At 51.8% G+C, this 23,732-nt stretch overlaps 1 protein-coding gene across 1 annotated transcript in view; it reads left to right on the top strand.

Moving 5' to 3' along the window:
• The first annotated feature begins 391 nt into the window (after positions 1-391).
• The window catches only part of RIN3 (Ras and Rab interactor 3), a 118,077-nt gene continuing 94,736 nt past the window's right edge, over positions 392-23,732 (top strand). Inside the window, exons 1-2 of the mRNA XM_057488195.1 lie at positions 392-697; positions 729-803. Coding sequence (XP_057344178.1) covers positions 760-803 — 44 coding nt within the window. The 5' untranslated portion in view covers positions 392-697; positions 729-759. The remainder of the gene's footprint in view (positions 698-728; positions 804-23,732) is intronic.

The following is a 23,732-nucleotide window of genomic DNA, read 5'->3' as shown; positions in this document are numbered from 1 at the left end:
GTCCCATCTGGGTGTGGTACCCAGGATAGGTGGATTACGTGCCTGGCTTGGTGGATGAACAGACTACCATGTGAGGTAGTGAGTTCCTTGTCAGTGGCGGAATCCAAGACGAGGCAGCAGGACCAAGTTTCAGGGATGCGGAGCAGGCGCCCGCTTCTGTTCAGGGACTGCCCCTGGGCGATTTTGAGGCTTCTTCAGGCGGGAGGCAAGGCCGCGGCCCCCTGCCCCACGAGTGCCCTGCACGGGGCTCCCGGGCTCCCCACCTACCGGTGAGCGGTGGGGCGCCCTCCTCGCCAAGTTGGAGGCTTCCCTCCGAGTGGCGTCCCGGGTCTCCGGAGCCGCCCGGGCCGCAGCAGCAGCCGGCGGAGGCAGCGCCCCGCGGTTGGGCGCCCGCGCCCGGCGCCCCGGCCCCACACCGCCCGCCTCCAGCCCGGCCCGGGGCGCGGCGCCGGGGTTTCCGTGGGCCCCAGAGGGGCTCCGGGCCGCGAGCCGCCGCCGAAAGGCTTTGACGAAAAGCCCTTGACCACCAAGGCCAGCCTCTTCCTGAAAGCCCCGCTCGCTCCGAGACAGGAAGTGCAAGGGACGAGCGGCCCGGGGCGCGCGCGGCGGCGGCGGCGGCTTCCCCACCCGGTGCGGGGCTGCGGCGGCGCCCGCCGGCCCTTCCCCGCGGGCCAGCGCAGGGGCATGCGGGCGCCCGGGCCACCGCGGCCCGCGCCGCCGGGCGCCTGAGTCCGTCCCCGTCCCGGAGCTGCCGGCGGCATGATCCGACGCGCAGGGGCGCCCGCGCGCCTGGACCCGGCGGGGTGAGTCCGGGGAGGGCGCCCTCCTCCTCCCGCGCGTCTCCTCTTCCCCGCCGCGAGCGTGCGCCGAGGTCCCGGAGCAGCCCCGGCTGCGGCGCTCGCGGGGTCGGCCCGAGACGGCGCTCCCGGCCGCGGCCAGGGCCGGGCCCGCGGGTCTGCGTGGAAGGAGGCGGCGCTGGGGACTCTGCGGGACCGGGAGACTTGGCCAAACTTTTAAGCCCAGCAGTCGCTCGCTGGGAAACCAGCCGGCACGTCCGGCGGCTGGGCGGGCGGGTGCCAGAGGGCGTCTCTACCTGTCGGAGCCGGCGTGGCAGGGCTGTGGGGACGCGGCCCCCTCCCCGGCTCCTGTCCCGCCGGAACTTTGCCTGCCTCTCTCGCAGTCCGGCCCCGCCAACCTCCCGCACTCGCCGCTCCGCCTGCGCCTCCGCGCGCGTCCTGCGGCGCTGGCTCCCGGCCGGGGTCCCTGTAACCTCGGGCGCCCGCGGCCCCGCAGCTGACCACCCGCCTAGACCGCAGACGCACTGGGATCCCCTCCCCCGCCCCTCCGGCTGGTCCGGGGACGGTGACCTTCGGACCGGCCTTTGCCAAGCCTGGTGCCTGGGAGAGGTCCAGGGCACACGGGCTGCGCGTGGTCTGTGGGATCCCCGTGGAGAAGGCGCAGCTTGGAGTGCGTGAAGCCAACTGGTTTGGGAACTGGCTTCCAAGAGGGGTCTTTAGTGTCTAATTTCATGTCCTCCACCCCCACCTTGCAACGTCGGGTTCCTGGACATTGCTCAAGGCTGTGCTCGCAGAGGTTTCTTGGCCCCACCCAGTCCAGCGGGCGTCCCGGGAAGCTTCAGGAGGGTTAGGAGGCTCCAGTTTCGGAGGTGTATTCTTGGGAAAGCTTTTAGAACCTTTCTGGGTGCCAGTGTTAATGGGCGCTCCCGGGGGAGCCACTCCCGGCTTTTCGGTTTAAAAGTCCCGGGCCTACTTCTGGGTGGGACACCCAGCTGCTGCCTGGCCTATCTACATGACCTCAATTTCCAGGACGTCCGTTCTCCCCTGTGTAAAACAAGAGGGTTGGACTGCAGTCCCGGATAGGGGGGCAGCTGAAGGTGACTGGCTCCCTCTCTGGTGGAAGGGGTGGCATGGAGGGGCCTTTAAGCTCATTTAGATCTGAAAACCTCCCTCCTACCCCATCACCTCCCAGCCCAGAAATTCTGCCAGGATGCTTTCCCTTGGAAGTGACCTCTGGAAAGACAAATGCCATCCGGAGGGAAGACCTGGAAATCATGTTGGGAAAGGGGCCCTCCAGGACAAGTATCTACCACACCCAGTATTGCAGAGTGGAGCTAGGAGGAGTTTCCCAGAGAGGAAGGGGAGTTGAGGGGCCACGGTCCTGACCTCTCCAGCCTCCCATTTACCCCCAGGGATGACCTCGATTTACCTACTTGCTCTTGCCTTTCTTTGTTCATTACTGAGTTTGCCTCAGTTTACTTGTCTAAGCAATGAAGAAAATAGTAATAACTATCCTTTACTGTTGTTTTGAGGATTAAATGAGATAATGCACAAGAGTTTTGCACACTGGCCTCTTAATGCTATTACTATTATTATCATTTGTTGATAATATTAGTAAAATTAGATAAATTAGACTATTATGCCCTGCCAGCTGTTTAACTTTGGACACGAGACTTGGCCTTTGCCTAATCTGTAAATTGGGGGTAATAATAACACCTCCTTCATCTCCTTCATAGAATTGTTATGAGGATTGGATGAGTTAATATTTAAGTAGCTGCTCACAACCCACTGAGGGTTAATGTACCAACCAAGGCCTGCTTTGAACAGTGCCTGGTACATGCTAGGTGTTAGATGAATATTGGTCTGTGACTAAAAAAGTTGGCTTTATTTAAGAGGACCTTTTGGGTTGGAGGGAGTCCTAGATTATCCCATTTAGCCTTGCACCCAGTACAGGAATCCCATGGACAACAGTCCTGAAAGGTACTTGCGTTCATGCAGTGACAAAGAGCTTGCCACCACTGTGGCAGCCCTTCTGACAGGCAGGTACCTAAGAAAGTAATTCCTGAACTTGATGTGCGGTTTGCTTCCCTCTAACTTCTACCATTTGACACCCTGCTCTCCCCTCGGAAGCCCAGTCCTTCTGGATGTTCAAGTACCAGGAGGCAGCTCTCAGCTGCACCCGCCACATCGCCTGTTCCCCAGACATGATGAGGGGAAATCCTTTATGACTCTTCTACCCTGGGCCCACCCCCAAGGGGTCCTGCCGAACCTCAGCTGAGCTCATCTTTCCACTTAGCTTCCCAAAGTCCCCTCCTTTGTGATGGCAGGAGGTGGATGTTCAAACAGTTAGGGGAATGCCTCCCACCCAGGGGCTCAGATGGTGTCACTTGGGTGTCAGCCCCCTAGAATGGGAGTGTAAGGATCTTGGCAGGCAAGCTGTGTCTACTTGCTGAAAATGTTGGCTGGGGAGAAAGAAAATGCAGACAGGTTGCCCAGGAGTCTGGGTGCAGACACTTTTTCTCCCTCCGTTCATCCATTCGTGCCATTCATTCAAGTTCTTTCAATAAATAGTGGCTGCATTTGGGGGAAGGGTGGACAGCGTTAGGCCAGGCTTCTTCCCACCTGCAGCTGACATTCCCAGGAAAAGAGGCAGAAAGTCAGGGTCAGAGGGCTGGGGAACCCACAGTGGCTGCTCGGGAGCAGGTAGTCAAGGAAGGCCACTCCTAAGAGGTGGCATTTAGTGGAGGCACCGCGGAAATGGGGGACCAGGCAACTCCCTGCAGGGATGTGGTTAGCATGTCGAAACTGAGAGGCCAAGGGGGCTGGAGCGGAGTGTGGAAGATGAGGAGGGAAGGCCAGTGAAGACTATGCAGAATGCTCTGAGTGAGCCAGGTGCCAGGCATAGAGGGTTTGGGCCATCTGGACAGACTGTAGGGGCAACGGAAGCAGAAGCAGAGAACCTGCAGGGAAGCACCTGCAGTGGCCGGGAGGGAGGGCTGGCGGCTGGGATGGAGTGGGCGGTGGGGATGTGAGAAGCAAGAGCCGCAGGATTTGCTGGTAGACTAGAGGTGTCGGGGGTGGCACTGGTGAGGCTGTGACTGCCCAGAGGCGGGGTGCCACACTGTGTGGTGGGGTCCCTGAGGATGTGTGCGCTCAGAGCCCAAACGTTGTATGTTTGAAAAACTGAGAGTCTGCTTAAGATTTTATTTGGAAAAAGATTCTTGGAAAAAATGTGGCCATTGCAAACCTAATCCAATCCCCTTATATACAAACTAGGAAATGGAGACCCAGAAAGAGGAAGTGCTTTCCCCAAGGTGGTGGGGCTGAGCCTAGCGCCCGGGTCTCCTGAGCCTTGGGCCTACAAGAACAAGGACCCAGGGTTTGGGAGAGCACTGGCTTCCTGCCTCATGCCTGACATAATGCAGGGGTACTGCCGAACCTCCTGAGAGGGCCTTTCAACCACTCTGGCTTTAAGACAGGAGGCTGTTCTGGGGTGGGAATTCAGTGATGAATTCCAGGTCCAAACTCCCAACTCCAGCTCTTCCCACTGACCTGGACTTCCTTAATGACTTCAGAGACTCATGCGTCCAGGTGGTCCTGCCTGGCGCACAGCTGGGAGATCCCCCCTCCCAGGCCCTGAAAGAGACTCTGGTCTACAGGCAGCAAAGGGCTGTCTCTCCAGCTCAGGCCTGCACTTCTGGGCACTGAGAAGCCCCAGTGCACCCTCTGGAATGCATGTAGGAGTGCAGGGTGTGGGGGTACAGGGTCTGTGTGGGATGGGGGAGTCTCAACACCTCTGTCACTGAGGCATCCCTTCCCATCTCCCGTAACGTTTTCTAGGCCTTATCGTGGGCCTGGGCTCCTGTTCAGTGATCTTTGCAGAGATCGTAAGTGATAAAACCTTCAAATGCTCTGAGGACACCTGCATGTCAATCCAGGAGATCAGGAAATCTAAAGCAGAAACAACCAGGAAGAGGTGTGATATTTGGGGGAGGAGGGAACCACCCCAGGCCCCTCACTGACTTCTCAGGCCTCCCTGGAACTTCCTTTTACAGACTGGAGTCTGAGCTTATCTGCAGCCCTTCCTAGCCACAGGGCACGAGTGGAAGAATGGGCAGAGACGACAGACTCCGTCCTTCTGGCACGGCGAGATTCTCCTGTGAGAGTTGTCCCCAGTCCGTGCATCTAGGCAGTGCCGACACAGAGCTGGGGAGGCAGCCACAAATAGCGGAGGGCAGGTTTGAAGGAGAGAAGAGCAAAGGCTGGGAGAGGTGGGAGAGGGGAGAGGGAGGTGAGCCAAACACCCCCTGCCCCCACCTTCGTGGCCGCAGTCCTCAGATAACGGATTTGAGGGAAGACAGGTTTGGGCTGGGGAGAGATTGGCGGGATGAGCATGAGGTGGCTGCCCCTAGGGCCCTATCCTCAGAGGCCAGGTTACTGTAGAGGTTCAGGGCACCGGTGTGCCCAGAGAGAACCCCAGCGTGGGGGGAGTGACCCAGAAAAGACCCAGACTTCCTGTCTCCCACCAGTCACCTGCTCCCCATGAAGAAGTCCCCTTTAGATGGGAGTGAGTAGCCAGGAGTCATCTTGTCCTTGGCAAGTTCGCTTGGGGACAGAGCTGCTCTTGTGGCCACCTGTAGAACTTTTAGCTGATATAGCTGGTTCCCTGAACCTGCTGGTTCTCCTAAGCCCAGGGCTATCTATAACATGGGTGTTTTCTTTAAGTCTGGAGCTAAAGATGAAAATCACAACTTTAATGATTTTTTGAAAGTGTTGAGCGCTACCACCACCAGCTCCCACCCCCCAGTAGCACGGAGAGCCTGGGGCTGGGTGTGGTTCTTGCTGATAAAGACAGGAGACAGCTACTGCAGCCACTGCTGAGGTCCCTCAGGCCCAGTGGGAAAAGTAGCATGATTCCCCAAGGCCCCCAGCCACTCTTAGACACCATGATCTCCTATTTAAAAGACCCCTCAGGGACTCCGTCTATACCTGATTCCAGTTCTGAATGAGGCCAATACACTCCTTCATTTTTTCTGTCCCCTCTTTTTATGTCCAGAACTGCCCATAGCCTCCCCACCTTTGCCCACAAAGTTCCTTCTGGCTGGGATGCTACCACCTCCTCCATGAAGCCTTCCATCCACGTCAGCTCAGAGATTCCTCCTTTTTGAATATTTTAAAAAGTTTTTGCCTGAGCAATTCACTGGCCTAGTAATTTTAGAGAAGCCCGAACCCCTTTAATATAGTGTCCTCCTACTTAGATTATAAACTTGCAAATAAAAGGGATCAGGTCTCTGAGTTCCCTGTCTTTCTGTCCTGCACACAGTTGGCACTCAGTCCATGCTTGAGGATAATGATAAAGTGAATGGGATTCTTCAAATTGTCTTGCGGCCTTCTCTTTAGCATCAGGAAGCACCTGAACTTCTGAAACTCTTTGCGAGGCGGTCCAGACCTCAGGGTGGGAACCAGGACTGGGAGGTGAGGAGCCCGACTCCTTTCCACAGCCAGTGGGGACCTGCTGGAATGAGGAGGGTGGCTGGCCACCCAGGGAATTGGGAAGGACGCCTACGTAGCCCCTACTTCTTTTATTTTATCCTCCTACGTTCTGCTCCCTGTGCTTCTGGGAGGGAGGCTGGGAGAGGGCGGAGCACACGGTGCACATCTCATCCAAGGATGCCAGACTATCTTTTCTTCTGCAGAACTGTCCTTTATTCAGAGATTAGGTCTTTTTTTTTTCATAATGAATCCTCTTTTCTTTTATGGAATGATTGGACAAGTTGATGCGAGGGTCGTTTTTAATATCTTTTTGGCAAAATACAAGATTTCCGCAGGAATGTCTGAGAAACACTACTCTAGTTGCTTCAGTGAAATTTGTACATTTTGTGCCCCTTAGTCCCTCCCCACTCCAATCAGAGACTTAACTTGCTGATTTGGAAGATTCTTGGAGACTTGCATGCTGTAGGGCATCAGAGGGCTGGAGGAGCTTTCTGCGGTCTATCCCTTTGGTGACTTGGGAATGTAGTCTCGGCAGCCAGTTCCTTTCTCTCTCTGGGCCTGTTTCCCCATCTGAAAAATGCACTCAGCCATCTCTAAGGTCCGTTCATTTCAATGATTTCCCAAATGACTGGCCTTCGGGCGGCGGAAGCAGCTCTCCCAGAGCGGCATCGGCATGCGGGGGACTGAGCGGCCGCAGGAAAGGCAGCCCCTGGAACAGTCTAGAACACACAGGTGCACTTCATAAGAAACAAAGACCCAGAAAGAAAACTTCTGGGTCATCACCCTGACTGAGTGCCTGGAAGGAAATGTGTTTTCACTGCTGTGGGTTTATTTTGAAAAAATACTTTTGAGACAACTGCACCGGTTTGGGGAGCCCACTTTGGGGAAAGGCCCCTGGCTTCCTGGTGGCCCTTGCTGACTAGACGGCCATTTGGGAAGGTTACATTGCCTCTCCCTGTGTGACTGAATCCATGGGGTGGCGCGTGCTCTGGCCATTTTGTGCGGGAGCTGTGGAAACACTGAGATCACAGGCAGCCTTGCGTCTCGGGATTGCCGGCTGGGAAGGTGGTCCCTGTCAGGCTGGATGGGGACAAGGGCCGCAGGAGGGCCCAGCAGGGTGGGGCCAGGCAGGCACCTGAAATGAGGGCGGGCCCACCCCGGGACCCTGTGCGGGCCAGACGGCAGATGACACAGTGTTCCTCCCTCACCATGCACGCGCGCCACACACACACCCACACACACACACACACACACACACACACACACACACAGTTATACAGCGAAAGCAGTCCCTTCCCTCCAGCCAGCATGACCTTGAAGGAGAAGAAAGGGGGTGGATGGGCACCAAGTAGCCCTTCCCTCGGCCTGGGTGTCCATACGGCTACAGGGAGGGCCTTACTGACTCCATACCTGCGTGGCTGCCAGCTCGGCCACTATCATGGCTGCCCCCTCTGCCAGCTCTCCCCACCTGTGCAGCCTCGTGCATGTCTTCTCGCTCCCCTGGGGGGCGCTCAGAGGAGGCTGCCTGATGGCTGAAACAACTTGGTGGTCAGAAGCTTCCGAAGTGACAGCAGAGCTCCTTGACCCACCCAGCTAGTAATTCCTAGGGGAGCTTCTACCCCAATCTGTAGTGTTTGAAGGAACAAGCCAGCCTGCTATGAAATGTCAGTTCCCTTTTAAAAGAAACGGCCTAGGGAGCAGTTGTGGTCAAGGCCTGTCACCACTGTGTGCACAGCGGCAGCAGTGTACACTCCGGCCACATCCTATGGGGTAATGGCACCAGCCCGAGGGCAAGGCCCCTGCATCCTCTGAGACAGTGAGAGTCCCCCAGGACCTGCTCCCCCCAGGGGCCTGGAGTCAGGGGAGGTGAGGATTCCAGGAGAAGGAGGACAGGGGTCAGACCTTTAAACCCATCGGGGAGGGGCTGGGCCCGAGGGGCTGGGCCGGAGGGCCCCTCCTGGGGGTCATTTCCCCACGAAGGCTGCCCCATTTCATCACTGACTCTGGGATCTTTATCAAAGCCAAGAACTTTTTATTTCCTAGTTAAGAGGTGGGACTTCAAATGCCCAACACCACCCCAGCTCCTTGACTGACACTGAGTATGAGGCATTAGTGCTGATGAACAAGCCTGTTTTCTGAAGACAGAAAAAGGAGAGAAGGGGATGGAGGGGGACAGCCCAGAAGGAGAGGGGACCACAGTGGCAACAGAGAAGCCTTCCCCTCCTGCACGGGTTTTCTCAGGGCTAAATTGTTCCCTGGGTCAATAAGTGTGCTTCTTCACCCACCTCCGGGGACCAGAGAAGTAAAGGACTCTGCATCCGACATTCACAACCTGATAATCTTTAGGTAATGGAGCAAACTGTCAAAAAGGAATTCACCAGAAACCTCTCTCCCCATCCTGCAAGTCCTCAGTTTCCTTAATCTCGATGTCAGAGATTGACACTATAAATTTATCTAGGGATACGGCATTCAAAACAAGGACTTAGCTCTCTACCAGTAGTACCTGATGACAGCATTTATTATGCTAACTTCTTTCTGTTCTTGACATTTTTGACAGAGCATCCCTCTAAAATATATTCAGGAATTCTTTTCTCAAGGAGTATGTGCCTCATCCATCCTCATCCATGTGCCCATCCATCCATCCATCCATATGCCCATCCATTCATCCACCCATTCATTCATCCATCTATCTATCCATTTACCAAACATCTGTTGAACATCTAGGAGTCTCCAGTTTATCTGCTAGGGGAAAATAAGAGAAATACGCACATAATTAAAGTACAGGGCATTATATAAAAGTGCCAAGGCTCTATCACACTTGCTGTGGTGAGCAGGAAGGAGTCCCTGGTGGAGGTGGCATCTGGATTGGGTCTTAAAGGATGAGTAGGATTTTAACTGCTGAAATCAGGTATCTGCAGGGAAGGGTATCCCAGATAGGAGAAAAGCACAAAGCAGGAAAGTGGGGAAAGACAAGCTGTGTGGGGGGCGGGTGGGGAGAGTCCCTGAGGAGTTTGGTTTGGGGACAGGGAGGAAGAGTTCTTTGTGCAATGAACCGAAATAGGAAGTGGCACACTTGGCCATAGATGGACAAGTCTGGATTTTACCGTGGTGAAGACCACAGGTCTGCTCTCCTACTCAAAGCAGGGCAAATGTGGGCAAGTCCCTGCACCTCTACCTGCCAGGGCATCTCCCTCCTTCACCTGTGCCAAGTGGAGCAGCGATCCTGGCCTTGTACGGTTTTGTCCCAGTTACAAGAGAGGATGTTCTTAGCTCTTTGGTCTGTGAGATCAGTTGGGGGCTATTGCCTGTATGTATATGGTATGCATGTGTGTGTGCACGCGTGGTGTTGATTCTCAAAAAATGTTGTATGCCTGAAAAAGTTCACACACAGACAAAAATAGTGGAACTTAAAGCATCAAGCACTTCTTCTCTCTGAGGCTGCACCCAGGGCAAGTGTATGTTTACTTCATTTCGATCTCTGTACAGTTTTGATCTCTGTGTATATGTTAATTTGTGTCCCTCTTTTTTTACTGAGTTTGTTTCTGACTTGGCAACTTCTTCCCAAATCTCTTCTGTTTTAAATGACGTGCCTGAAAACGTGTGGGTATAGGGCTTGGGAACCATTTCTTGAGATCTATCACCATCTTGGAGTATTGGAGTTCAAGGGTGAAGTAGCACTTGTTTGGTCCATGAATTTTAGTGTAAATCTTAGCTGAACACTTCCCAATTTCCTTGCAGCTGGGTGTGGCTGTGTGATTAAGTTCAAGATGGTGAAATGTAAGTAGGAGAGCAGTTTTTTTAGCGATGTCCTTAAAGAGAAGGGGCATGCCCTTCTCTCCTTTGCTCTTTCCTGTTGGCTCGAGTGCAGACATGATGGCTAGAGTTAAAGCAGCCATCTTGGACTCTGAGGTGAACTTGAGAACGGAAGCTGTATGAATTCGAGCAACAATTAGTAAGGGTCTCAGATATGTTGGAGCATCATCCCAGCCCAGGACTACTTACTCAGACTTTTATACAAGAGAGGAATACATATCTATCTTATTTATATCATTGTTATTGTAGATTTTCTGTCACTTACAGACAAACTTAGTCCTCACTAACACAAAAAATTTGATCTCTTGTCACATAGCACCAGATTATATGCCAGAAATACCAAAGCTGCTTTGCAGGGCTACCTGCACGTCTATAGGGAGGTAGGAAAGAGGAAGAGAAGGAGAGAGGAGAGGCGGTTTTGTGTTGACTAAGGCTCCTTTTTCAAGGACTAGATTGCAAACATATTTTTTTCATATTGGGTGCGTGTGAGTTTTAGATTTCACCAGAAGCTTCGGACTAGTTATTCTGATTTGAGTTCTGACTCCCAAATTATGTGTCTTGACAGGGCTAAATATTGCTGAGCAAGGCAGCCATATCTCTTCCCTCAGCCTCAGTTTCCTCATCTGTGCTTTAGATGGAGAATTCTCCTAGGCTAACCCTCCCTCTGCTGATGTCGTCCACTTCCTTCTGAGATGGTTCTCCCACCATACCAGCACAAGAAAGGCTCAGGCACAATCTGAACAGTGCCTGTGTCCTTGCTGGCTGCTGCCATCCATTCATTCATTCATTCATTCACTCACCACTTCTTTATTGAGCACTTGCTGAGTGCCCGGCTGTGTCTGTGCTGACCACTGGCTGCTGGGGGTCTTGAGAGGTCACCTCACCACTCTGCCAGACCCTGGGAAAGGTTTGTCCTACAAGGGTTGGGACTTGACTTCCTCTTTGCAGGAACAACACAGGCTCATTTGGAGCCTGTAAGGCCCTGCTCTGAGCTGCCCTCCCACAGCCCAGGATTACCCCCTGGGCATGGAGAGGCCCCCAGGTCTGTGTCTGAGAACCCCCGTGTGTGGCCAGGGATTGAGCAGGACGGGCTGTCTTCAAAGGCTGGGCAAGTGCCTTGAAAGGCTGGGTAGGTGGTTTGAAAGACAGTCAGGGGTCTTCTTTCCATAGGCGAAAGCAGCCCCCATCCCTGGCTCCAACATCATCAGGTGTCAGAGCTCAGTGCTCTGGAGACCCCCGAATGCAGCCCCTGTTTATGGAGGATTCTGTGGCTCAGAGAGGGAAGTGGCTGCCCTGAGGTCTCACAGTCGGACCCCAGCTGTTCCAGAGGCTGTGTGCAGGTGTGGAGGCTGCTCCTTTGCATGAGGCCATGGAGGTGGAGCCTCATCACCCTTCACCTCTGCCTCTCCCTCCAGCCTCTAGAAAGTGCTGAGCTCTGCCCTGCCTTGGGGACTAAGCACACATGTCCCACTTCTACCTCCTACAGAAAGCCTTCCAGGCTGTCAAGCCTCCAGAGCTGCTGTGTACAGTTGTGCCGGTTGTTCGTTGCACAGAGACACCAGGCTGAGAGGAACAAGTGGAAGCTAAATTTCATTCTCTTGCCAAGCCATGTGTGATGTCAGGGGGAGGAGGAGCCTGCATCCATGGGAGCAAGGGGCTGGGCAAGCAGCTAAGAACTGGAGAGCTGTGTTTAGCACAGGACTTGGGAAATGCCTGTAGCCTGAATATATGGCGAGTTAATGCCAAGGAGAGAGGTGAGGAAGGCTTGACCAGGATAGAGGGTCTCTGGGAAAGGGAAGGGGCTCCCTGAGAAGCCTGCAGCTCAAGAGGGACTGTGGGCTGTTCTGAATGCCTGAGCTGTAGTGCGAGGGGCTGCTGGGCAAACCATCCAGGCGACTCGAGGGGAGACACTAAGAGCAGAGGCCCACCTGGCCCACCCCCAGCACCACTTCTGCACAGCCAGGGCCAATCTGGGCACAGAATGGGGTCATTGCCAGTGCCCCCAAACCTCTCCCCGGCCCTCAGGCTGCACCCAGCAGTGTCCAGAGCCCCTCTCCAGCCTGCATGGCACTGGCCCAGCAATGACCCAATGATACATCCCTCTGCCAAGGGCTCTCCATCATGTGGGGACACAGGGGTGGCATGCAGTGCTGTGCCTACAAGCTGCAGCGTGCTCACCTGCAGTGCTGGGGTCCCCAACTGGCTGAGGGGTGTCCTGCTCAGAATAGGGTAAGTTGGGGAGAGCTTTTCGGGGGAGGTAGGAGCCAAGCTGAGCGACATCTGGGAGGTTAACAGGTGAGCATGGGGTGTGGGGGTGAAGAGCATGGCCTTGTTGGGGGTGCGGCCAGCTCAGGGTGCCTGACGTTTGCAGTCTGTGTAGATGCAGGATGGGATGTGCAGGAAGGTGAGGGGACCAGACAGCAGAGGCTCTCAGACTGTATGCTGAAGGCCATGGAGATGGAGACAGGTTTGTTCCCCCGTTTTTTTAATTGAGTTACGTTTTAGTTTCCTGGGCCACTGTAACAAAGTAACACAAACTGGGTGGCTTAAAACAACAGAAATGTGTCCTCCCACAGTTCTAGAGGCCGGAAGGCTGAAATCAAGGTGGCAGCCGGGCACTGCTCCCTCTGAGACTCTGGGTAGAATCCTTTCTTCTCTGCGCCCAGCTTCTGGTGGCCCCAGGCAATCCCTGGGGTCCCTTGAGCAGCTGTCCAGGCTCTGCCTCCAATGTTACATGGCGTTTTCTCCCCGTGTCTGTCTCTTTGTTTCTCTTCTTATAAGGACACCCTTCATGTTGGATTAGGGCCCACCCTGCTCTAGTATGACCTCATCTTAGCTAATTACATCTGCAGTGACCCTATTTCCAAATAAGGTCACATTCTGAGGTACTGGGGGTTAGAACTATGGCATATCTTTTTAGGGGCTACAGTTCAACCCCTTACAATTCAAAGTTTACATTCAGGAAAATTCGCCCCTTGTTTGTGTATATCTTGGCAGATGTAGACAGTTGTGTAACTGCCACCACAGTCAAGATACAGAACTGTTCTGTCACCCTCCCAAATTCCCCAGTGCCCTTTGTAGTCAGCCCCTCCCTCCCCCGCCCTAAACCCTGGAAATCACTCATTTCTTCTCTGTCCTTCCGTTTTGCCTTTTCAAGAATGTCTATGAATGCTGCCTTGTGAGCCTGGCTTCTTGCACTTAGTGAACGCCTTGGAGATCCAGCCGTGTTGCACATCTCAGCTCCTTTTCATCGTTGAGAGCATTTCATAGCATGGATGGATCAGCTTGTTTTTCCACATACCCACTGCCACTTATTTGGGTTGTTCCGGGTTTGGGACAATTACAAATAAAGCTGCTGCAAACATTCACATACGCGGTTTTGCATAGGGACCCACATGGGCCAGCCTGCACTCGGGCTGCTGTGTGAAGAACGGCATGGAGTGTGGGAGACCAAACGGACGCGGCTGCACCTGTCTGGGCGAGCGGTGACAGTGGCCTGGACTAGGGTCTCGGCAGTGGGGATGCGGAGCAGTGGTCCAGACGCAGTGTATCCAGGAAGTAGAGTGGATGGAAGCTGGCGATGAATTGGGTGCGCACCATGGTGGCAGGGGGGCCACCTTTACTGCCTCCCTCCCGCCTGCCCTCCACCTCCCCAGGGGGAGAGGGCTGCCGTGACTCAGCGTGGCTGTGTGGAGGCTGAGGGGTAGAACAGTAAAGCGTAGTTGCTAGGGGTGTGGGCCCTGGAGCAAACTGTCAGGGTTCACATTCGACTCTGCCTCAGTTTCCTCATCTGTAAAATCTCCTAATTCATAGAGCTATTGTATTACATGAGTTAACACATGTGAGGAGCTTGAACAGTCTGACACCTACACCTAGTAGGTATTCAGGAAACGTGAGCCATGGTCCATGGCCTTCTGAAGGGTCCTGACTCTATACCCTCTTACCCTCTCCACTCACCCCTTTGGCAGTGAGCTAGTTTGTGGTACCTCTTGGGGCTCTGTGGCGCCATGGCTGGATCTTCATATAGGCCCCTTCCAGGTCTGCCTAACTTGCTGTAAGACCTGGAGCTGGCTCCTTGCCCTCTCTGATCATTGCTTCCTCCTTTTACGCAGCTTGGAGGTACAGAGCCCCGCTGTGTGCCAGGCTCTATGGGAAGCAGTATGTGGCACACCAGCCCCCATACAGTAGGCATTTCATAAAGACGTGGCTGTGTGACCTGCTTACGATGTTACAGGTAGAGGCCCCAGGTGATGGCTCTCAGGACACCCCCAGATTTGGTGACTGGCAGAAGCTCCCCCACAGCTGCCACAAATACCATCCTCCCTTTTTCCTCCCCAGTAAATCCTCTGCCTCTGACCGGAACTGACTGAGGTGGCACGGAGGGGGTGAGCTGGTGCTGGGCCTAGGTTCTGCAGGGAGAGGTGTGGTAGTCCTAGTCCAGATGCCACAGCAGCTTCCGGGGTTCGTGGCCAGGTTGGCAGGATTGGTGCCAGGCAAACAAAGGAACATTTACAGTCAATCCTCATTATTCACAGATTCCATATTTGCAAATCTGCCTACTCACTAAAATGCATTTGTAACCCCAAATCATAGTGCTTTGGAAGTCATCTGCAGACATGTAGAGTGAGGAAAAACTCGCATCTTCCAATGTGCAGGTCCCACCCGAGGCTGAGTGAGACAGCACTCTGCCTTCTTGGTCCAGAGCTCAAACTTCAAAGGAGTATCCCTGTCATCATGCGTTTAGTGCCACATTTTTCATGTTTTAATGCTTTTTCTGATGATTTTGCTATCTAAAATGTCCCCCAAGCATAGTCCTGACGTGCTGTCTAGGGTTCCTAAATGCAAGAAGATGGTGATGGTCTTGCAGAGAAAATACATGTGTTAGATAAGCCTCATTCAGGTATGAGTTATGTGTGCTGTCGGCCATGAGTTCAGTAGTAATGAATCAAGAATATATATTAAGTAAAGTGTCTTTAAACAGAAATGCACATAAAACAGGTGATGCATTGATCAGTTGATGAAAATGTTGCGACCAGCGTCTTGCGGGAACTTAACCCCGTGCTTCCCTTAGAAGTAATGGTTCAGGATTTGCTAGTTTGGTGTCTGCAGCAACTTTATAGAACGTGAGTACCACCAGTAATGAGAATCCACTGTATCCACGTCATGTAGAGACATCAGCCCCAGTCTCTCCCCTGCACTGTCTGTGCCTCACTCTCACAGCCCATTCCTCTGGATTAAGAAGTGCCCGTCGTATGGTCTGTCTTTAAAATGCACAAGCCCTTGGGATATGCACCACCCCTGTCTGTGGGCCTTGGTCCTCTCTACCCTCCAGTGAAATTCAAGGCTGGGAAAGGACAGTTTCCAAGAAGGGGAGCTGCACATCAGGCAGGCAAGGCACATAAACATCAGGGATTCAGGGCAGTCAGAGACTTGACACCAATAGTTATGGCAATTGTAGCTCAAGTGTTTACTTCAGCCCCTTTACTAAAGAGTTTTCCCCAGTTAGTCATCAGAGCCTTAGAAGGCTGGGGTTACAGTGCCCAATTTACAGGCGAGAAAATTAAGGCATGGCAAGTGACTCTATCAAAGCTCCCAGCAACCAGTGGCAGAGCCAGGACCCAAATCCAGGCTTGTCCCAGTCCACAGCCTCTGTCCTGAGCCCCTGAACTCCCTGCCTCCCCTAGATCCAGATCCTGGGAGGAATGCTGCTGGACCCTCCCAGTCTTCCAAGCCCCCTGAGCGGGTGGCCTCCTGGCCCTCTCCCTGAGCCAGCCCTATATGGACCAGGCGGAGAAGCTGAGAAGGGCAGAAAGGTGCACTTAGCCCCACCTGCTAGTCTCTGCTGGTCCTCTGCTGGGACAGCATCACCCTACAACCCTTGTCCTCGGGGTCACTGGGGGACATTTAGCCCAGGTGGGATGGGGTGTGTCTGTCATGCTTTGGGACTGCTCCTTACAGCTCCTTACTCTGTCCCCACCCCAGTGCCTCCCAGTGGCCCCCAAAGTTAATGACCCAGTGTCCTTGGCTTCCTCCAGCCTCCTGCACTTGAAAACTCACCACCAGCGACTTCCCTTCTGCCAAAGCATGCGGGGCTGTGCACGCTGTAAAGTTAACAGGGGCAGTGGGCATAGATGGTAACAGGGAACAAAAACCTAAAAGGGACACAGTCCTAAGGGAGGAATTTCAGGCATAGGGTAGGGCGTCCATTTTGTTTTGCAAGGTGGGCCTTGGCTCAGGAGGCAACAGCTGCTGAGAAACATCAGGACTAGTAAGCCTGGGGTGTGTACATGACACGCTTATCCCCCAGTAGAGGAAGTGCGGTCACAACAACTGTTAGGTGGGTTTGCAGGGTGACTCAGTGTCACCAGGGGTGGAAGGACTGTGACGGTGCAATAGTTTCCTGCAGGGTGCAGTTGGGGCCTGGTGTCCACAGCTTGTGTCCCCATGGTGCTGGCAGTGCCCGAGAGGGGACAGCTATCGGGAGTCAGCACTGCACTGGGCCCCAGAGCCCTAGGCCAGCTCTGTGCCTAGCCCACCCCTAGGTTAGAAATGGGGGTTCCCTTTGTCAAAGCATATCCCCCACTTCCTTTGGTCATGTTTCACCCTTACAGCGACCCCCTGAAGTAGTAGGGGTGAGCAACCTTTCACTTATTTCACTACTGAGAGAATTGAAGCCCAGAGAGGGAGTGAGACTAGCCCAAGGATGCACAGCAAGCCTGCAGCAGAAACTGGAATAGACCCTGGCTCCCTTCCCAGGGCAAAACATTTTATGCACCACTCAGAGTTGTCCAAGATGAATAATGTCTGTGGCAGCCACTTATTGAGGCACCATTAAGATCCAGGTGCAGTGGTCGTTTTGCCCTCACAAACCCTAAGGGATCTACAGTTCTCAGTCTCATCTTACAGACACTGAGAGGCCAGTCTTGGAGTAGAATTCAGCCGGGCTCCAGAGGTTAAGGGTGAGAAAAGAGAAATCCCAGCAGCAATCCAGCAGGACAGGCCTGAGTGAGGCTCGGAGGCCCCTTGTCTCCTTCCTGGGGTGAGTTGTGTCTGCCAAGGGCTGCTGCGCCCCCTTCCTGCTTCCCCGCCACAGCCTGGTGTCAGGTGGGGGAAGACAAGGCTGCGATCGCTTCCCCTTTTCCCCCAGATAAAGGGGAACCACTGAATAAGCAACAAGCAGGGCCAGAGGCCAGGGTCACAGGGGGAGGAGTGGGCCCCACATGTGGGTCCCCCCGGGGGGAGGGAGCCCAGCAGGCGGGGGCATAGAACACACCTCCCTAGGGCTGTCGCGGCCTTCTATTTTTTGAACCTGGTTCATCCCTGGGGAGGAGATGGCAGCAGAAAGAATGTGGGCAAGGACCCTGGGAACTCTGTAGGGACAAGCTGGGGGAAGCAGGGTGGCTCTGGGCTGGGGGTCCATGTGCAAAAGCCAGACCTGAGAAGCAGCCTGGACCTGCAGCCAGCCTTGTGGGCAGCTCCTGGGAGAAGGAGCTCTTCCTTCAACACTGGAGCAGATGGCTAAGAGCAGAATCTCATTTCGAAAACTCTCTGAATAGAGTCATAGCTAATGGTAGTAATACCCGACATGCATAGTTTTCCAGTTTATCGTCTTTCTTTTTTCGTTATTTCCTTCTAATTATAAACAAATTTCATACATAGTATACAAATTCACACATTGAAAAGATCTAAACAAAATAAAAGTCTAGATCTGCATTGTCCCATACATTAGCCACTAGCCATGTGTAGCAAGATTACAAATAAAATCCATTAAAATGAAATAAGAACCTCGCTGCCTGTGTTTCGAGTGGCGCAGACCCCTGGCTGTGGGGCACGCACAGCCTTCCCACCCTCACGCAGAGCACTCCGGACAGCACTGGTCAGACCATAAACTGGGAAAAACTTACCAGCAGAAAAATAATTTTTGGAATCAGTTTGGTTCTTTTGGGCCTGCTTTCTATATTTATATTGAGTCTCCTTTTCCACCGTTCCTCATGTACAATTCCATCTGATCTCCTAACTACTTGGCTCTGGGTATGAGAATGGAATTTCCCATTTTTTCCCAGATTGAAGAAACTGAGGCTCAGAGATGGTAAAGGAAGGAAGGCCCTCCCCCTTGGTTTGTCCACGTGGCTGAGGTGCGGCCAGCGGGTTACCTACATCCCTGCCCATTCTGCCGTCCCGTATGTGACGCAGAGGCCTAACCGAGCACCGTGATCCTGCAGGAAGACCCGCTCCCAGGCATCTACTCTGCTGTTTCTATGGTTTCCCCTGAGATGTTCACCTATTATTTTCTGATTTTCATAACACATACGCAGTGTAAAAACTCGGAATGTACAGAAAGTATACGGGAGAAAGAACTCCCTTAACCTCAGGACTCACCACCACTATGGGCCAGCTTGCCCTCCCAATGGCAGAGCGGGGAGCCTGGTTCCTCCAGGTCCCCTCCTCCTAGGTGACGTAGGTCTTCACGGGAGCCATTTGCATGGGCTCTGTAGTTCTAATTCCAGATTCCCCAATTCCTCATGCTCTTGAGAATCTTTTCATATGCTTGTTGACCATTTGAATAAGTACCAGTTTAAGCCTCTTGCCCATTTTTCTATTTGTTTGAATTTGTCTTTACCTTGTCGACGTGTGGATGTTCTGTATATAATCTGGTTAAGAGCCCTTTGCTGGTTATGTGCATTACAAGTATCTTCTCCCACTCGGGACTTGATTTGCACTCTCTTAATGGTATTTTGATGAACAGAAAGTCTTCATTTTAATACAGTCAAATTTAGCTGTTTATTTAAGTTGGGGTGTATATGTGCGTGTGAGTACTGATTAAGAAGTCTATCAGATTATTAAGATATTCTTTATTTTCTTCGAGAATCTTTTTTGTTTTGCTTCCCACATTTTGTTCAGTAGAGTCTTCCTGGAGCTGAGTTTTGTATAAGCTGAAAACAAAGGGTCAGGAGTCTTTCTTTTCCCCAGTTGCCTCAGCACATCTTGTTGCAGAGACTAGCCTTTCTGCAGTGTTCTGTGGCTAGACATAAGTCAAGTGCCCACGTATGTGTGGATCTATTTCTGGACTATTCTAATCCACTTACCTATGTCCTTCCCTGCATCAATACACACCATCTTAGTCAATGTAGCTTTGTAAGAAGTCTTGATATCCAGAAACCCGATCCTACCCTCTTCTTCAAGAGAATCTTGAAGATTCTTGGCCCTTGGCATTTTCAGTGCCTTTTCACAGGACACTGTTGGGATTCTAACTGGGTTTGCACTGACCTTTACATTTGCTTTTTGTAGGATGCATACCTTAGCAGTGTTGTTTCCACTCCATGGATAAGATCTACATTTCCATCTCTTTATTCTCATATTGCACATGTCTAATGTTTAATCGTACATTGTCAACTAGAACCCAGAGGGAGTTGGCCAAGTAGTTAAGAACATGGACTTAGAGACTCAGAGACTGCCAGGTTTCAAATCCCAGGTCTGCCACTTATTAGTTCTGAACCCTTAGTGCATTGCTAACTTTACTAAATCTCTTTCCCCTCTGAAAATGGGAATGCTCACCAGAGTTATCATCTGGAGTTGCTTTAAAGGATTAATTTAGTTAATATATGTAAAGCAGGGCAAGGCCTGGCACACAGAAATCTCTGGGAACATTATTAATTTATTTCTGTGTAGGTAATATATTCACACAATTCAAAATAAAAATATATTTCAAAAACATGTGCAGTGAAGAAGTCTTCCCCTCTTTGTTCCCCATGTGTCCATTCCCACCCCTGCCCTATCAGTTACTGGTCTCTTGGGTCTTGTGTCTTCTTCCAGAGTTTCTTTATGCAAATACAAATGCTTCTTTTTTCTCTTTTTCCAACAAGGGAGCACAGTATACATACTGTTCGGTACTTTGCTTGTGTCCCTAACCACATATTCTGGAAACCTTTCCATATCAGCATACAGTGGGCTTCCTCATTCTTTGTTTTTTACAGTTACATAGTGTTTTTAGTTACATGTATCCACTTAGTTACCTGGTCCCTTTATCATGGACATTTAGGTTGTTTCCAGTCTGTTTCCCATTATGGACACACTCCAATGCATCATTTTGCACATGTGCAACCATATTTTCACAGATATGTTATTCCAGTGTTTTTATTAGATTGACTATCTAAAATGCTTGTTGCCAATTTCATATAGTACTAATATGTCTTTAACCACTCAGTCATTCAAAAAATTTTGTTGAACACCTATTCTGTGCTGGGCTGGGCATACAGCATAGATGTGACCGACACCGGAGTGCAGTTAAGAGAAGGGAAGAGACGAGCATGTGACAAGCAGTATTGCTCATCATTTGATTGTTTCCAATTTTTGACGAATCTAAGTCACGTTGAACAACCATCTTTGTCCATTAAGCTTTATTCCCATTTTTAAAATATCTCTTTGAGACAGATTCCAGAAGGAAATCACCTACAATGTGTGATCTCAGCCAAAACAAGAGAGCAGAGCTCTCTAGATCTGCCTGTACAGAACCCAGCTAAGTTCCACATCTGAAATTCCCTTAGCACTTCCCTTTTCCAAAGGTACAAATTATTTTAATTATTTTTTGGATAGGTGGTATAATCACATAGTTCAAATTTAAAAGGCACAAGAGGGCACAGTAAAGTGCCTCCCTCCCACCCTGTCTGTCAACCTCCCAGGCTTCCACCCCATTGGGGGCACCACTTGGTCACTCTACATGTATTTTTGCAGAGACGGCCTCAGCTCATCCCAGTATGCATGTGTCACAAATATGCACGGGCTTGCCCACTAATTTTGGTGACCTGGCTTCTTGTGACCTCACTGCCTCCAGCTTCAATCCCAGTAGGTACCCCAAATCCTGTCTTCTCCAGAAGCCATTAACATGCTTGGTGAAGTCTCTAAGGATTTGGAGGGGGTTGGGGTAGGAAGAAAAATTCAGCTGCTTTTTCACTAGGTATGACTATTACTGTCATTATTATGAAAACTCTAGAATGGTGTCCAGTCCATAGCAGATGCTCACTAAATACTTAATGCGTAAGTGAATGGATGATCATAATGTCATTGAATGGTTGCTATATTCTGAGTACTATCCTGAATTCTTTACAGTAATCACATAAAGTAGTAAGGCTTACATTTCCCATCTTAAATGTAAGGAAACAAAAGCAAAGAGAGGTTCTGTCACTTGCCATGGCCACCAAGCTGGGATTCTTACGCAGGCTGTCTGGTCCCCAAGCCCATGCTTAAGCCATCTGTCCACTCAGCCCTCGCCAACACTCAAGGCCAATTGTGCACAGTGCTGCGGATAGAATCTATAAGCTGGGTCCCAGTGGGAGTGGACTAATGTTGGGGAGGGGGTCAGCAGGACAGGCAGGCTGAATCAGATTAGGCTGAGCTCAAGGGGCTGGCTGGGATAGGGAAAGGGGCTGGGACCTGTGAGCCAGAGGGGGTTACAGAGGGAGGGTGGAGGAACTCAGCTCAGGTTCTTAGGAAGCCATGGGTGTCTAGGGGTCTCAAGAATACAGAGTGGCCAGAGCCAAAGGCCAGGCAGAGGGAACCTGTGAGCCAGCAATCAAAGCATCTGAGAAATGGGATGTGGGGTCAGGCCTGGCCTAATGGGAGCAGCCACTGGAAGGGCTGCAGCACTGTAGCCAGGTGCCTCCTGTGGGCTCCCCCAGGGCTTCAGAGGGGCTCCGTCTAGGCAGGCAGAACCTCTAGGGGCCAGCAGAGGAGCCGGCAGGCAGCCTGGAAGGCAGGGCTGGAGCTGGGCAGTTTCAGGCAGCTGCAGAGCAGCAGAAAGCCGGCAGCACACACAGGTGTGGAAAGTTTGAAGGCCTTTGACCAGCTAGACCCCTTGATGTGGGCTGTGACATGCAAACTGAGACAGCCTGACCTGTTCTCAGCACTTCCGGGGTCCGGAAAACATGCTTGAGCTGACTTCCCCTGTGTGAGGCTGTGGGCAGGGGCCCGCAGAGCCTTGTCCTGGCTTCCCTGGGGTTAACCCACCGAGGGTTGGGGGGCTTAACCTGCGCTCTGTGCTCCACCTTGTCATGGAAGGCCTTTTGGTTTCTGGGTGAGGAAAAACCCAAGAGACATTCTTATAACAGGATTTTCCAAACACTGTCCCGAAGCTGGTGGCTATCTGCCAGGCCCTCGCCCAGTGATTTAGCCTAGGGAACTGGGCTGAAGGTGCTTGCCATGTGTTTACAGATTATACCTTTGAGAGATTCTGATTATGAAACCAGCCACTTCTCTTCCATCCTCACGTGTCCCCCATGGTCAGTCTGGGCTGTGTTTTTGGTCCTGTGTCTGCCAAAGGCTGGGCCAGAGGTGGAACCAGGTAGCAGCCATGGCTCAGCTTCCACACGTCCAGGACAAAGCATCTGGTTTGGTGGAGGAAACCACAGAGAAGCTGGCCTGGCTGCCCTGCTTTCTCTCCAGCTGTCTGCTGGGGCACAGCCAGCCCAGCTTGGAAGAAAAGTCTTCAAGTGGAATCTAGCCAAGGGTCAGCTGAGTCACAGAATCATGGAACTCATAGTGCAGGAAGGAACCTTAGTCCTTGGTCAGGCCCATGCTCAGTAAATGCAGAACCCAGCTGATGCTGCTTTTCAATGCAGAGCCCATGGCAGACATCACTAGTAGATCCCAGCATTCCTTCTCTGCTGAGCCTTCAGCATAACAGTCTAGGAAGCTGCTGTCAATCAACTGAGTTCCCATGGAAATTCAACTAACTTGCCATCCCAGATCTATTCCAAACTTTTCCTTTTACTGAAGAGGCTGCTGAACCTAGAGAGAGGAATGAGCTGTTGAAGGTCACACAGCGAACAACAGGACCAGTCTATGGTCTCCTGTGTCTGAGCTCGGTGTCATTTCCTTTATATCATACACGCTCATGAACACCGCATCTGTCGTGTCACTCCTCGTCTCATAAACGCTTGTTACCTCCCTTCATTTCCACAATATGTTCCCAATCTCAGCATCCAAAAAAATGTCCCACAATTTCCCCAGAGTGTTGTGCATGTAGCTGCAGGAAAGCCGATGCTGTCTTAGGGCGTGATAACAGGAGTAGAGTATCTAGATTGAGGGAGGTGGTGCTCATGCCTCTTTCTGAGCTGCTAGGATCACGTCTGGGGAATCATTTCCCTGTTTGAGATTTTATATTTCAGTGATACAAAGTCAGAAGGATGCCCAGCGTACTCAGAAAGATAAGATCAGTGAGATAAGGGAATTTATCTCAAAACTCAAAACCACTCCATATTTTATAGTCAGTTGATTTTCAACAAGAGTGCCAAGAAAATTCAACAGGGAAAGTATATTTTTTTTTAACAAATGTGCTTGGACAAGATTTTCAAATGCAAAAGAAGGGGGTTGGATCCCTACCTCACACCATATACAAAAATTAATTCAAAATGGAATAAAGACCAAAGGGTAAGAGGTAAAACTATAAAACTCTTACAAGAAAACAGGGGTAAATCTTCATGATCTTGTATTAGGTAATGGTTTCTTATATATGACACCTAAAGTACAAGCAACAAAAGAGAAAAACAGATAAATTGGACTTCACCAAAATTAAACATTTTATATTTCAAAGAACACCCTTACCTTTTCACCAAGAAAATGAAGACAGTTCAC

The sequence above is a fragment of the Manis pentadactyla genome, chromosome 11 (assembly GCF_030020395.1).
Source record: "Manis pentadactyla isolate mManPen7 chromosome 11, mManPen7.hap1, whole genome shotgun sequence".
Classification (NCBI taxonomy): Eukaryota; Metazoa; Chordata; class Mammalia; order Pholidota; family Manidae; genus Manis; species Manis pentadactyla.
The sequence above is the reverse complement of the archived record's forward strand: the minus strand, read 5'-3'. Positions and strand labels throughout refer to the sequence as shown.